This window comes from Notolepis coatsorum (genome assembly GCF_963971535.1).
Source record: "Notolepis coatsorum genome assembly, contig: SCAFFOLD_150, whole genome shotgun sequence".
Lineage (NCBI taxonomy): Eukaryota > Metazoa > Chordata > Actinopteri > Aulopiformes > Paralepididae > Notolepis > Notolepis coatsorum.
Genome location: NW_028170110.1, coordinates 258,890 through 273,729, shown reverse-complemented (window position 1 = coordinate 273,729; position 14,840 = coordinate 258,890). Strand labels below are relative to the sequence as shown.

The window sequence follows — 14,840 nt, the reverse complement described above, 5'->3', positions numbered from 1 at the left end:
TAATAAGTTTTGTTTTGCAATAATAAAAAAAAAAAAAAAAAAAAAAGGAATGAGTCTGTGCTCATGGTTGGAAGGAGTTCGATATGTATCGCTCTGGTGGTCATGCATTTGAATACAATACCCCACCCCTTCTCGGTTCCTCTTCCTTTCTTTATATACAACGGGCCAAAACAGTCCATGCCTGTGGAGTGGAATGGCTTGTCGCCGAGTCGGAGGCGACAGGGAGGTAGGTCAGCCATCCGGGGTATGCTGGGCTGCGCGCGCCACTTTCGGCAGTCTAGACAGGTTCGCTGGAAGCGTCGCACTGCTTCTCTCCCTTGAAGTATCCAATAGCGACGTCTGATCTCCGCGAAGACTCTCTCTGCTCCTGCGTGGTGTACATCCTCGTCGTATTTCTTTATGATCAGCTCTGTGACCTTGTGTCGGCTGTTCAAGACTATCGGGTACTTAACGTCATCCGGTAGATCGGGGGCTCTCCGCAGACGACCACCCACTCTGATGAGATTATGGGCGTCGCTCTCGGGTGCCAGGTGGAGCAATCTGCTGTCTGATGGGACGGGCTTTCCTCCCTGTAGACAGTCTAGCTCGTCGGGGAACGAGTCTCTCTGGGCTCGTTGTAGTAGAAGAAGTTCTGCTTCTTCGTAGTCAGCTGCTGAAATGTCGGCAGTGGGCTGAATCTCTGGGTGGTGCCACAGGAATGTCTTTAGTTGCGCACTCTGTAGGGTGAGGCAATCATCTATGTTGGGGTCTGTGGAGGCGACTGTGCTCAGTCCACAGAACATAGGTTTCTTGTTCTCAGCCTCCTCTTTACTCGCTTCCCGTGGGGTGGGCGTAGGCCACTCTTCTTCCGGGAGCTTGAGGAACTCTGGTCCGTCACTGTAGATGTTGCGACGGGTGAGGTCATCCAGGGACATTCCCCGGGTGATGACGTCAGCTGGGTTGTGTTTGGTGTCCACATACCGCCAGCTCGCTGCTTCTGTTAACTCTTGAATCTCGGTGACTCTGACTCCCACGAAGACTTTGTATCTGCATGAATCAGACTTGATCCATGTGAGTACTGTCGTGGAATCTGACCACAAGATTGTTCTGTGCACCGGAATGGTGAGTTCACGTTGGATTAACGTGGCTAGATGCGCTCCTGCTAGGGCTGCGCAGAGCTCTAGACGCAGGATAGATTGTTGCTTTCGTGGGGCTATTCTTGAGCGAGCCAGGATGAAAGCAGTGTGTATCTCTCCTCCCTTCTCTTGGGCACGCAAGTAGGCCACCGATCCATAGGCTACTTCGGAGGCGTCACTGAAGACGTGTAGATCCATCTTGCATGTCTCTGGCCTCACTGTGGGTGGGAAGTAGCTGCGGCGTATATTGACGCCTGGGAGTGAGCGGAGCTCCGTCTCCCACTCTCTCCATGTGGAGGCAAGGGGTGCGGGTATTGGGTCGTCCCAGCCCTGGTCCTTGTCCCATAGTGCTCGTACAATCATCTTTGCCCTGGTGGTGTAAGGTAGAATACATCCCAACGGGTCATATTGTCTGGCGAGTGTTCTGTACACCCTCCGTCTGGTGGTCGGTATCGCCGTCGACCTTCCCTGCTCCGTGGTCAGGGGTTTGTGTCTATAGTGGAGCGAGTCTGTTTTGAAGCGCCAGACTAGTCCTAGTGTCATTTCTTGGGCTTCTCCTGGGATTGTCGCCATCCAGGTCTCGCTGCTGGCAGCCTTGTCCGCGGGGGAGAGGCTGCTCAATACGTGCGGGTCGCTGCTGGCCCACTGCCTGAGATCAAAGCCGCCTTTGATCAGGGAGGCGCGTAGCTTGAGTAGGAGAGCCTCGGCTTCTTCTTGAGTCGAAACGCTTTGTAAACAGTTGTCCACCTAGAAACTGTTCTTCACACTGTGTCGGACCTCTTCATCTGCTGCTGGGTCCTCTGCGACGTGTTTCTGCAGTGCAAATGTAGCACAGCACGGGCTGCATGTGGTTCCGAAGGGGAGGACTTCCCATTGGTAGATGGCTGGGTGCTCATCTCCGATCCTCTCTCTCCATAGGAACCGCAGTAGGGGCTTATCCTCCTCCACTAGTCTCACCTGCAGGAACATTTACATTTACATTTACATTTAGTCATTTAGCTGACGCTTTTATCCAAAGCGACTTACAAGTTCTGTACGACAAGCCATCAGGAAGGGCACAACTCTATCAGCTGAGCAACAATGTTCATCAAAGTGTTGAGTGCTACAGTGTAGGTTAGTTTATTAGGACAAGTGCATGACAGTACGGTTAGTTAGGGTTAGATTTTTTTTTTTTTTTTTTTTTTTTTTTTTTTAACATCCCTTTGATATCCCCGCTGATAGCCACCTTGTCCTGGCGGAAGCGTAGTAGCACGCCTAGTAGAGAGGGGCCGAGTGTGGGGCCGGGCAAGAGCTCTTTATTCAGATTCTGGGATCCGATCTGGTAGCTGCAGTTAAACACAATGCGATCCTTGCCGTTGTGGTGGACCTTGTGGTGCGGCACGTACCACGATTCGGTCGTCTGATCGGCCTCTTTAATGTCAATCTTCATTACGTGTCTCGCTGTGATTAGCTTCTCAATCTCAGCGCGGTACACACTCTCTTGAGCGGGGTCTTTGGCTAGGCGCCGCTCTGTGTTCAATAGATACCGCTCCGTAGCTTCTTTCGTGGCGTGAAAGGTGGGCATTCCCTCTCGCCTCAGGAGTGGAGTTGCGTATCTCATCACTCCGCCGACTGTGACTCTCTTTGTCCCTTGCTCGAGGAGGTTTATGGCGTAAATGTCTTCTTTAGAACGAATGTCTTTCTTTTCGTTCTTAAAGGGCATTGTCTCTAGTGTCCATAGCCTCTCGACATGCTGCAGGAGAGTGGTGTCTTCTTCTGTCACTCTGGAGTGGAGGCAGCTAGTGGCTGCTGTTCGGTTGAGAGATTTAGCGAGGGGGCCTTGTAGTGTCCATCCTAGGCGGGTCTCGACTGCTGCAGGACAGCCTCTGGGTCCTGTATGGACCCGGTCTATTGGGACTATGAGGTCTGCATGGTCGGAGCCTATCAGCAGGGTCGGGGTGGCGCTGTCTATGAGCGGGATAGGTAGTTGACGCAGGTGCACATATTTATCCATCAGCTTGGCGATGGGGTAGGTGTACTGTGATAGTCCTATTTCTTGGCTGGTGAAAGCATTTGTAATCCTATACCGTCGCTCTGGCTGCCCGCTTGCTGCGATAGTGAAGGAGACATTCTCGCCTTTTATCGTCTTTAAATCTCTTCTTATTGTCCGAATCGTCATTTGGTTCTCGCTCCCCCGCTCTCCCAGCTGGGCCGCAGCGGACGCAAGCAGAAGGGTCTTCTCTGACCCGTCATCAAGGACGGCGTAAGTGTCCATGACTTTATCTTGGTAGCTCAATGTTACACGGACTACCTTTAAGAGCACTTGGGCGCCGCTGCTGCTGGCGGGGTCAATGTACATGACACTTGCCTTGGTGCTGCTCGATGGTGCAGGTGCAGGCTTTCTTCTGTTACTGTCGTGTAGGACATCTAGGTGGGCTCCGTCACACCGACTGCACCTCTTCTTTAGGCGGCACTCGGCTGCCATGTGACTGCGCGCACATCGGTAACAGCGCCTGTTGGACTTTATCCATTGACTCACTTCTTCTGCATTCATCTTTGTGAACAGGTCACATTGTGACAGCCAGTGTTCCTTCTCGCAGTACGGGCACACCATCTTCCACTTCTCTTTTCTCGAGGGGGTACTGTGGTTCTTACTGCTCGGTACTGATTCTGATTGGTGCATGACAGTCACTGATCTTCTTCCATCGTTTATTCTGCTGGGTCCCTCTCTGGAGCTTGGTGTGCTCCGCACGAACGTATCCAGTCGTAAGCTGCTGACTTCTCTCGCCAGGAAGTCGGCTAGATCGAGGAGGGATGGTTCGGGACCGTTAGGATCACGGTGGTCTCTCTGCCGCCTAAAGCGCTCTTGTCTGGCGGGTGGCAGCTTCTCTAAAATCCTCTCGACGTTAGAGTTGGCGTATAGCTCGTGCATACCCTTTTCTCGTTGCGCTCCCAGCATCCCTACCAGGGACTGCACTTTTATAGACAGGTCGTCTAATGAGCGATTGTCTGTTGCTGGGGGTAGGCGGTCAATATGCCTTATCTCTTGGATTACGTAATCCCATATACGTCCATATCTCTGGTCCAGCGCTGCTAGAGCCGCGGTGTATGGGGTCGTAGAGGTGGCATAGGCTAGCGCTATATTGTGCGCTCGGGGTACTTTCAGGTGCTTCAGTAATATTGCATACTTGTGACGTTCATCAACGACATCCACCATCATTGTCTCTAAGCACATTCGGAGCTCCGTGTACTGTGCCCGATTCTCATGGGTGAAGTCTGGGATGGTCGGTGTGGCAATGTATGACGCCGTGGATGGCTGATACATCGGCGAGCGTTGGGGGAGAGGCCTCCTAGGCGAGTCTCCTCTTGCGCCTCTCTGTGGGCTGGTACCGGCAGGGTACCATGGCCCGCTGGTCCAGGTGCTATTCCTCGGGGCTGGTCGTGCGTCATGCTCACCCGTGAATAGAGTCGGGGGTCTGTAGCGCAGCGCCGCGGGGGTATAGCCTGGGCTGTACTGGACCTCCTGGTCCGGTGGAGTACTGTGCTGTCGTCGGGCTTGGTTCTCCTCCTCTCCCTCTTCTTCTTCTATCAGGTCCTCTAGATCCTGTAGTCGTTTATTTAGCTTCTCCGCAGTGTATGCCGCTCCTTCCTTGTAGCTGGGTCTCGCTTGGACCGGTCGGGGAAGGGGGTCTGCGGGGGGTATAGGCTTGGTCTGTTGGTCAAGTTCAGGGTCGCTTGCTCGGTTAGGAGACGCTGCCCTTGACTGTTGTCTCGACGAGTTCCTTGAACCCCTGGCGGAGGGAGAGGGTGTTGCCTTGAGGATCAGCTGCTCCATTAGTTGCGCTTGTAGCTTGTCGCGCTCGGCTTGTAGTCTGTCGCGCTCGCCCTGTAGTCTGTCGCGCTCGGTTTCGCGCTGGATGAGAGCGAGGTCGCGCTCTGTTTCTCTTTGGGCACCGGCAGCGGCACGCTGGGTGTCTGCTCGGTCTCTTGCCATATTCTCTTCCGTCTGAAGGCGTCTCATCTCCAGGCGTATGCGCTCTTCTTCGCTCCGTTGCTGTGTCTGGAGTCGATCGCGTTCACCCTGAAGTCGATCGCGTTCACCCTGGAGTCGATCGCGTTCGGTAGAGGCTGTCAGGCTGACGAGGAACGCCTGTGATAGCATCCTCTCCGCTTCGCTGGGGGAAGACGGTTGTAGTGGTGAGCCGCTCCTGGCTGTACTCGTTGGGGAGTCCTGGAGCTCTATCTCCTCGGCGCTCTCCTCATCTTGTTCCGTGCAGAGTTCTCTCTCTGTAGGGTTGTCTTCCTCCCGGGGCTGGTCGGGGACTACTTCTTCGGTATTGGCGGGGGGTAAAGGCATGTCAGCTCCCTCCTGGTCCCCACCGTGAGCTTGGTCAGTTACATTAGAACCCACTAGGGCCTCTGTGGTCGGGGTAACCTGGTCGTTAAGGTCAGACATAATTTTACTTTCTACTTTTACCGCGTTTACCGTTTGTAGAAGGCTAGGTAGTTGACTGACAGCGTAGTCCTCTAAGTACTGAGGTGTCTGTCGTCTGCGCCGCGGGCGTTCTACGTTAGGAGGACCGTTTCGTGGAGTGTTCATCATAGGCCATTTCAATATTAATAACACTATATTAATATTACACTAGTTACCATCCGGCTCGAAGGACCAATTGTAGCTGAGGGGTACAATTCCCTGACTGTATTGATAAGTATGGTATCATTAAACCACTACCGCTTTATGTACTTTAACTACTGGCCACACAGTACATGATATAGATATGATGAACACTTTCCCACCATGAAACCAAGTCCACACAAATGTATAAATCGAATATTTAATATATAGCAAAGGGTATATACAACGTTCACTTAATGACATTTATGATTTGAATGCACTTGTAAGGCAAATGAGTATTCGTAGGCAAATCAACATTGAATGTCCAATCTCTGGTTACGCAGGAAGCAAGTATACAACCTGGTTCTTTAGGGAACTATAGCGATGGTACTTTGTGATTATAGCTGGATACACTAAAGGGGGTCCCGCTGGTTGTAAGTCAGTAGGGGGGGGGGGGGGGGTTAGGAGAGCCGCTGGCGATATCCCATCTGGCCAACGATTTCTTGGGAGAATTCAGAGTGCTGAACACGGTGCCCACAGAACCTTGGTCCACAGATGAATACAGTTGGGCCCTCTTGTAGACGGTAGCTGCCGGTCCACAACGAAGAGACGTGAGGCGACCTCACTCGGGTTAGAGCGCCGTCTCACCTGGACTCCTCTCGGGGGTAGTGTTGGCTGTTATCCATGGCATAATCAAAGCACCCAAAGCAAGTAGATAATCCAAGCCGTGTAGGGCTCGCCGTCGTCCGGGTAAGGTCATCCAATGTGCAGGTCCACTCGTCCTGGCCCAGAACTCCTCAGATGAAAGCACCACACGTGGTCTGCCCAGCCTGGTTAAGACTCTAGATAACGCGAGGAAAACGATGGGGGTACTGCTCACTTTATAACTCTAACCGAACGATGCACCATACATAATAGACTATTATTAACTTAATAGAAATACGTCCCACTCGACGGTATAGTGCCAAACTATGACAATTCAACTATTAATCCACACGATGTCTCAATGCCATTCTGAGGCCAAGTTGACCATACTGCACCACACGTGTATCGTGGGTGAGGCTTAACGTCTTGCCACTAGGTTGGAGGGTAAAGAACTAAGGGCTAAGGGAAGTTCTACTTTACTTGCGCCATATATATATGCGCTGTGAACAAATAGTACCATTCGTATTTCGGCAGACGTATTCCTACGCGGAACCGGGGCTAGTAACGACATGTTCGTCGGCACGATTGAACTTGAACCAAGGGGCTTGGCTGCTGGCGCCAAGTTCTTGTCCAATGAGAGAATGAAACTATTATGGGCTGTTAGTAGACCAAAGGGATATTCAGTGTATATGTACAAGGAATATACAAGGGATATCAAACGATATACAAATACTATTAAATATATATCCATAAATAAATATATATATTCGGTTTAATCTGATCCTTCACAACACAAACACTATACAAAATATACAATATACAAAACTAAAGTACAAAAATAATGCAAAATGAGGTAGTGCAAATCTTTTAGTAAAATATATCAAATATGGTGTAGTGTTAAAAGTGTTTAAAGTGAGTGTGGATGTGTATGCAGTTACTGTGCAGTGAATGTAGAATGGATGGCTTAGTGTTTCATAGAGTCCGCATTGAGCATCCTGATGGCCTGGGGATAGAAGCCCCCCGTGGGTCTCTCTGTGCCGGCCATGAGACTCCGGTAGCGCTTGCCTGACGAAATGTACTTTTTGTGTGTCGCTCCACGCCCAGAATGATTTAGGAAGTAGCCATTACCAGAGCCATCCGGCTATATGACGTATAACAACATGAATATGACGTATAACAACATGAATATGACGTATAACAACATGAATATGACGTATAACAACATGAATATGACGTATAACAACATGAATATGACGTATAACAACATGAATATGACGTATAACAACATGAATGTCACTTATAACAACATGAATATGACGTATAACAACATGAATATGACGTATAACAACATGAATATGACGTATAACAACATGAATATGACGTATAACAACATGAATATGACGTATAACAACATGAATATGACGTATAACAACATGAATATGACGTATAACAACATGAATATGACGTATAACGACATGAATATGACGTATAACAACATGAATATGACGTATAACAACATGAATATGACGTATAACAACATGAATGTCACTTATAACAACATGAATAGGCGCCTGGAGGCTTCCCGTTTTGAGTTTGCATGTTTGTATTTTTACTTATAATTATACTATAATATTGTGCTCCTATTTAATTTAGTTTATATCTCATTTTATTTTATTCCACCTTTTTATTTTACAGTTGTACAGCCCTGGCCTATTTTTATTTCATTATTCTATTCTATTGTGCTTCCGTCTTAATTTAGTTCATATTTCATTTTATTTTATTCCACCTTTTTATTTTATTATCTGTCCGTTATTGTCGCACCTAAAAACGACCAAATCAAATTCCATCAAAACTACTTGGCAATGAAGACCATTCTGATTCTGAAGCGGAGTGAGGTTAATTTTATAATTTCATGGTGTTATCTTTTTATATACATTTTATTTTTTACGTTATTAAATATGTCAGATTGTCTGCATTTCTTCCAATACTTTTGTGTCAATCTGATCACAACTAGGGATGGGTACCTTTCACATTTGAACCGATACGGTACCGGTACCTGTGAATCGATACCGGTACCCAACGGTACCTTTTTTCGGTACTTTAGTCTCAAAGAAATTGATTTACCTACCTCAGTCGTGAAAAAAAAAAAAATCCAAACTTCAAATAACTACAATTTTGACAGTTTTCGGCTCGCCATCGCTCCGACTGCTTTGTTGTTGAATCAAGTCAAATCCTAGGTGAGCATATGTTGTGCGTGTGAACGTTGACATGAAGAGAAAGAAGGGGGGAAAAAAAATCTGTTTCTCACTTGAATCGATACTCGGTAGTACCGACGTGTTTCGGTTCGGTACCTTTAGAAGTACCGAGTTCGGTACCCATCCCTGATCACAACCCTGTCTCTTCTTCGCCTGCCGATGTCCAGACACTCTGTGAGGCCCGAGAGCGACGCGGTGAGCGATGTTCACGACAGGATTGGCGACGGAGGACCGTTGAGCCGGACCAAGCACACGGTGAACAAGGTGACTGACGTCAGGCAGCTGCTGGAGGAGAAGAGACAAGGGTCCAGCCAGCACAGACCACCACCCCCAGTGGCCACCGCCGGAAAGACAGGTCAGTCATGTGCAAAACTATACAGACACACACACACACACACACATATACATACAAAACACCTTTATTGGTAAAGAATTTGCACTACAACCCATACCTCATTACACCTTACTGTAAATTGTACCTCATCCCATTTCTGCTTTGCACTATAGAGTATATTGTATATTAGTATATTGTATAGTATATTGTATGGTAACTCAGTCACTTCTACTCTGCATTGAACATTGTACATATGTACATACTGAACACTTGTGTCCACGTACTTGACTTCTATTTTCTACTTGCTATACTTATTTTATACGTATCTATTTTTGCCTAGCACAGTCTCTGGAGCGTATAACAGGAAGAAGCATTTTGTATAAAAGTATTCTGTACTTCTGTATGACGACTAATAAAGAAACTTGAGCTTATGCTTTGCATGTCATAGAGCGTAGATAAGTTATTAACCTGTGAGAAACAATGTAATGGGCTTCATATATATATATATATATATATATATATACAATACAAATGGCCACTACATAGCTCAGTGTTGGAAGATGAAGCAGAACGGTGGTCTGACCTCTGACCTCAACACACTTACCAGGGAAACTCATCCCGGACAACCTGGAAATTCAGAGACTAGATTTACCGTCATGGAAAACCTGGATTTTTTTTTTTTCTAAAATGACCAAATATCCTGTAAAATAATCTATGTCGTCCTGGACATGTGTATTTAGAGCCCCCCCCCCCCCCCCCCCCTCACTCAGATCACATGTGTAATAGTGTGAGTTAGTATTTAGAGCCCCCCCCCCCCCCCTCACTCAGATCACATGTGTAATAGTGTGAGTTAGTATTTAGAGCCCCCCCCCCCCCCCCTCACTCAGATCACATGTGTAATAGTGTGAGTTAGTATTTAGAGCCCCCCCCCCCCCCCTCACTCAGATCACATGTGTAATAGTGTGAGTTAGTATTTAGAGCCCCCCCCCCCCTCACTCAGATCACATGTGTAATAGTGTGAGTTAGTATTTAGAGCCCCCCCCCCCCTCACTCAGATCACATGTGTAATAGTGTTAGTTAGTATTTAGAGCCCCCCCCCCCCCCCTCACTCAGATCACATGTGTAATAGTGTGAGTTAGTATTTAGAGCCCCTCCCCCCCCCCTCACTCAGATCACATGTGTAATAGTGTGAGTTAGTATTTAGAGCCCCCCCCCCCTCACTCAGATCACATGTGTATAGTGTGAGTTAGTATTTAGAGCCCCCCCCCCTCACTCAGATCACATGTGTAATAGTGTTAGTTAGTATTTAGAGCCCCCCCCCCCCTCACTCAGATCACATGTGTAATAGTGTGAGTTAGTATTTAGAGCCCCCCCCCCCCCTCACTCAGATCACATGTGTAATAGTGTGAGTTAGTATTTAGAGCCCCCCCCCCCCTCACTCAGATCACATGTGTAATAGTGTGAGTTAGTATTTAGAGCCCCCCCCCCTCACTCAGATCACATGTGTAATAGTGTGAGTTAGTATTTAGAGCCCCCCCCCCCTCACTCAGATCACATGTGTAATAGTGTGAGTTAGTATTTAGAGCCCCCCCCTCTCACTCAGATCACATGTGTAATAGTGTGAGTTAGTATTTAGAGCCCCCCCCCCCCCTCACTCGGATCACATGTGTAATAGTGTGAGTTAGTATTTAGAGCCCCCCCCCCCCCCTCACTCAGATCACATGTGTAATAGTGTGAGTTAGTATTTAGAGCCCCCCCCCCTCACTCAGATCACATGTGTAATAGTGTGAGTTAGTATTTAGAGGCCCCCCCCCCCCCCCTCACTCAGATCACATGTGTAATAGTGTGAGTTAGTATTTAGAGCCCCCCCCCCCCCTCACTCAGATCACATGTGTAATAGTGTGAGTTAGTATTTAGAGCCCCCCCCCCCCCCCCTCACTCAGATCACATGTGTAATAGTGTGAGTTAGTATTAGAGCCCCCCCCCCCCCCCTCACTCAGATCACATGTGTAATAGTGTGAGTTAGTATTTAGAGCCCCCCCCCCCCCTCACTCAGATCACATGTGTAATAGTGTGAGTTAGTATTAGAGCCCCCCCCCCCCCTCACTCAGATCACATGTGTAATAGTGTGAGTTAGTATTTAGAGCCCCCCCCCCCTCACTCAGATCACATGTGTAATAGTGTGAGTTAGTATTTAGAGCCCCCCCCCCTCACTCAGATCACATGTGTAATAGTGTGAGTTAGTATTTAGAGCCCCCCCCCCTCACTCAGATCACATGTGTAATAGTGTGAGTTAGTATTTAGAGCCCCCCCCCCTCACTCAGATCACATGTGTAATAGTGTGAGTTAGTATTTAGAGCCCCCCCCCCCCTCACTCAGATCACATGTGTAATAGTGTGAGTTAGTATTTAGAGCCCCCCCCCCCCCTCACGTCAGATCACATGTGTAATAGTGGAGTTAGTATTTAGAGCCCCCCCCCCCTCACTCAGATCACATGTGTAATAGTGTGAGTTAGTATTTAGAGCCCCCCCCCCCCCCCTCACTCAGATCACATGTGTAATAGTGTGAGTTAGTATTTAGAGCCCCCCCCCCCTCACTCAGATCACATGTGTAATAGTGTGAGTTAGTATTTAGAGCCCCCCCCCCCCTCACTCAGATCACATGTGTAATAGTGTGAGTTAGTATTTAGAGCCCCCCCCCCCCTCACTCAGATCACATGTGTAATAGTGTTAGTTAGTATTTAGAGCCCCCCCCCCTCACTCAGATCACATGTGTAATAGTGTGAGTTAGTATTTAGAGCCCCCCCCCCCCTCACTCAGATCACATGTGTAATAGTGTGAGTTAGTATTTAGAGCCCCCCCCCCCCCCTCACTCAGATCACATGTGTAATAGTGTGAGTTAGTATTTAGAGCCCCCCCCCCCCCTCACTCAGATCACATGTGGTAATAGTGTGAGTTAGTATTTAGAGCCCCCCCCCCCCTCACTCAGATCACATGTGTAATAGTGTGAGTTAGTATTTAAGCCCCCCCCCCCCTCACTCAGATCACATGTGTAATAGTGTTAGTTAGTATTTAGAGCCCCCCCCCCCCTCACTCAGATCACATGTGTAATAGTGTGAGTTAGTATTAGAGCCCCCCCCCCCCCCTCACTCAGATCACATGTGTAATAGTGTGAGTTAGTATTTAGAGCCCCCCCCCCTCACTCAGATCACATGTGTAATAGTGTTAGTTAGTATTTAGAGCCCCCCCCCCCTCACTCAGCTCACATGTGTAATAGTGTGAGTTAGTATTTAGAGCCCCCCCCCCCCCTCACTCAGATCACATGTGTAATAGTGTGAGTTAGTATTTAGAGCCCCCCCCCCCCCTCACTCAGATCACATGTGTAATAGTGTGAGTTAGTATTTAGAGCCCCCCCCCCCCCCTCACTCAGATCACATGTGTAATAGTGTGAGTTAGTATTTAGAGCCCCCCCCCCCCCCCTCACTCAGATCACATGTGTAATAGTGTGAGTTAGTATTAGAGCCCCCCCCCCCTCACTCAGATCACATGTGTAATAGTGTGAGTTAGTATTTAGAGCCCCCCCCCCCCCCCTCACTCAGATCACATGTGTAATAGTGTGAGTTAGTATTTAGAGCCCCCCCCCCCCCCTCACTCAGATCACATGTGTAATAGTGTGAGTTAGTATTTAGAGCCCCCCCCCCACTCAGATCACATGTGTAATAGTGTGAGTTAGTATTTAGAGCCCCCCCCCCCCCCCCTCACTCAGATCACATGTGTAATAGTGTGAGTTAGTATTTAGAGCCCCCCCCCCCCCTCACTCAGATCACATGTGTAATAGTGTGAGTTAGTATTTAGAGCCCCCCCCCTCACTCAGATCACATGTGTAATAGTGTGAGTTAGTATTTAGAGCCCCCCCCCTCACTCAGATCACATGTGTAATAGTGTGAGTAGTATTTAGAGGCCCCCCCCCCTCACTCAGATCACATGTGTAATAGTGTGAGTAGTATTTAGAGCCCCCCCCCCCTCACTCAGATCACATGTGTAATAGTGTTAGTTAGTATTTAGAGCCCCCCCCCTCACTCAGATCACATGTGTAATAGTGTGAGTTAGTATTTAGAGCCCCTCCCCCCCCCCTCACTCAGATCACATGTGTAATAGTGTGAGTTAGTATTTAGAGCCCCCCCCCCCTCACTCAGATCACATGTGTAATAGTGTGAGTTAGTATTTAGAGCCCCCCCCCCCCTCACTCAGATCACATGTGTAATAGTGTGAGTTAGTATTTAGAGCCCCCCCCCCCCCCCTCACTCAGATCACATGTGTAATAGTGTTAGTTAGAATTTAGAGCCCCCCCCCCTCACTCAGATCACACTGTGTAATAGTGTGAGTTAGTATTTAGAGCCCCCCCCCCCCCTCACTCAGATCACATGTGTAATAGTGTGAGTTAGTATTAGAGCCCCCCCCCCCCCTCACTCAGATCACATGTGTAATAGTGTGAGTTAGTATTTAGAGCCCCCCCCCCTCACTCAGATCACATGTGTAATAGTGTGAGTTAGTATTAGAGCCCCCCCCCCCCTCACTCAGATCACATGTGTAATAGTGTGAGTTAGTATTTAGTGCACCCCCCCCTCACTCAGATCACATGTGTAATAGTGTGAGTTAGTATTTAGAGCCCCCCCCCCCCTCACTCAGATCACATGTGTAATAGTGTTAGTATTTAGAGCCGCCCCCCCTCCTCACTCAGATCACATGTGTAATAGTGTGAGTTAGTATTTAGAGCCCCCCCCCCCCCCTCACTCAGATCACATGTGTAATAGTGTTAGTATTTAGAGCCCCCCCCCCTCCTCACTCAGATCACATGTGTAATAGTGGGAGTTAGTATTTAGAGCCCCCCCCCCCCTACTCAGATCACATGTGTACTAGTGTGAGTAGTATTTAGAGCCCCCCCCCCTCACTCAGATCACATGTGTATAGTGTGAGTTAGTATTTAGAGCCCCCCCCCCTCAGATCACATGTGTAATAGTGTGAGTTAGTATTAGAGCCCCCCCCCCCCCCTCACTCGATCACATGTGTAATAGTGTGAGTTAGTATTTAGAGCCCCCCCCCCTCACTCAGATCACATGTGTAATAGTGTGAGATAGTATTAGAGCCCCCCCCCCCTCACTCAGATCACATGTGTAATAGTGTGAGTTAGTATTTAGAGCCCCCCCCCCCCCCCTCACTCAGATCACATGTGTAATAGTGTGAGTTAGTATTTAGAGCCCCCCCCCCCCCCCCTCACTCAGATCACATGTGTAATAGTGTGAGTAGTCTTTAGAGCCCCCCCCCCCTCACTCAGATCACATGTGTAATAGTGTGAGTTAGTATTTAGAGCCCCCCCCCCCCTCACTCAGATCACAGTGTGTAATAGTGTGAGTTAGTATTTAGAGCCCCCCCCCCCCCCTCACTCAGATCACATGTGTAATAGTGTGAGTTAGTATTTAGAGCCCCCCCCCCCCCCCCTCACTCAGATCACATGTGTAATAGTGTGAGTTAGTATTTAGAGCCCCCCCCCCCCCCTCACTCAGATCACTTGTGTAATAGTGTGAGTTAGTATTTAGAGCCCCCCCCCCCTCACTCAGATCACATGTGTAATAGTGTGAGTTAGTATTTAGAGCCCCCCCCCCCTCACTCAGATCACATGTGTAATAGGTGTGAGTTAGTATTTAGAGCCCCCCCCCACCCCCTCACTCAGATCACATGTGTAATAGTGTGAGTTAGGATTTAGAGCCCCCCCCCCCCTCACTCAGATCACATGTGTAATAGTGTGAGTTAGTATTTAGAGCCCCCCCCCCCCCTCATTCTCAGATCACATGTGTAATAGTGTGAGTTAGTATTTAGAGCCCCCCCCCCCTCACTCAG

The 14,840-nt window shown here is 48.6% G+C and overlaps 1 protein-coding gene across 1 annotated transcript in view; it reads left to right on the top strand.

Moving 5' to 3' along the window:
- ncbp3 (nuclear cap binding subunit 3) overlaps nt 1-14,840 on the top strand; it is a gene marked incomplete at its 3' end in the record, with an annotated part of 72,713 nt that overhangs the window by 56,057 nt on the left and 1,816 nt on the right. Inside the window, exon 11 of the mRNA XM_084339463.1 lies at nt 8,777-8,964. Within this exon, the coding sequence (XP_084195589.1) occupies nt 8,777-8,964 (188 nt within the window). The remainder of the gene's footprint in view (nt 1-8,776; nt 8,965-14,840) is intronic.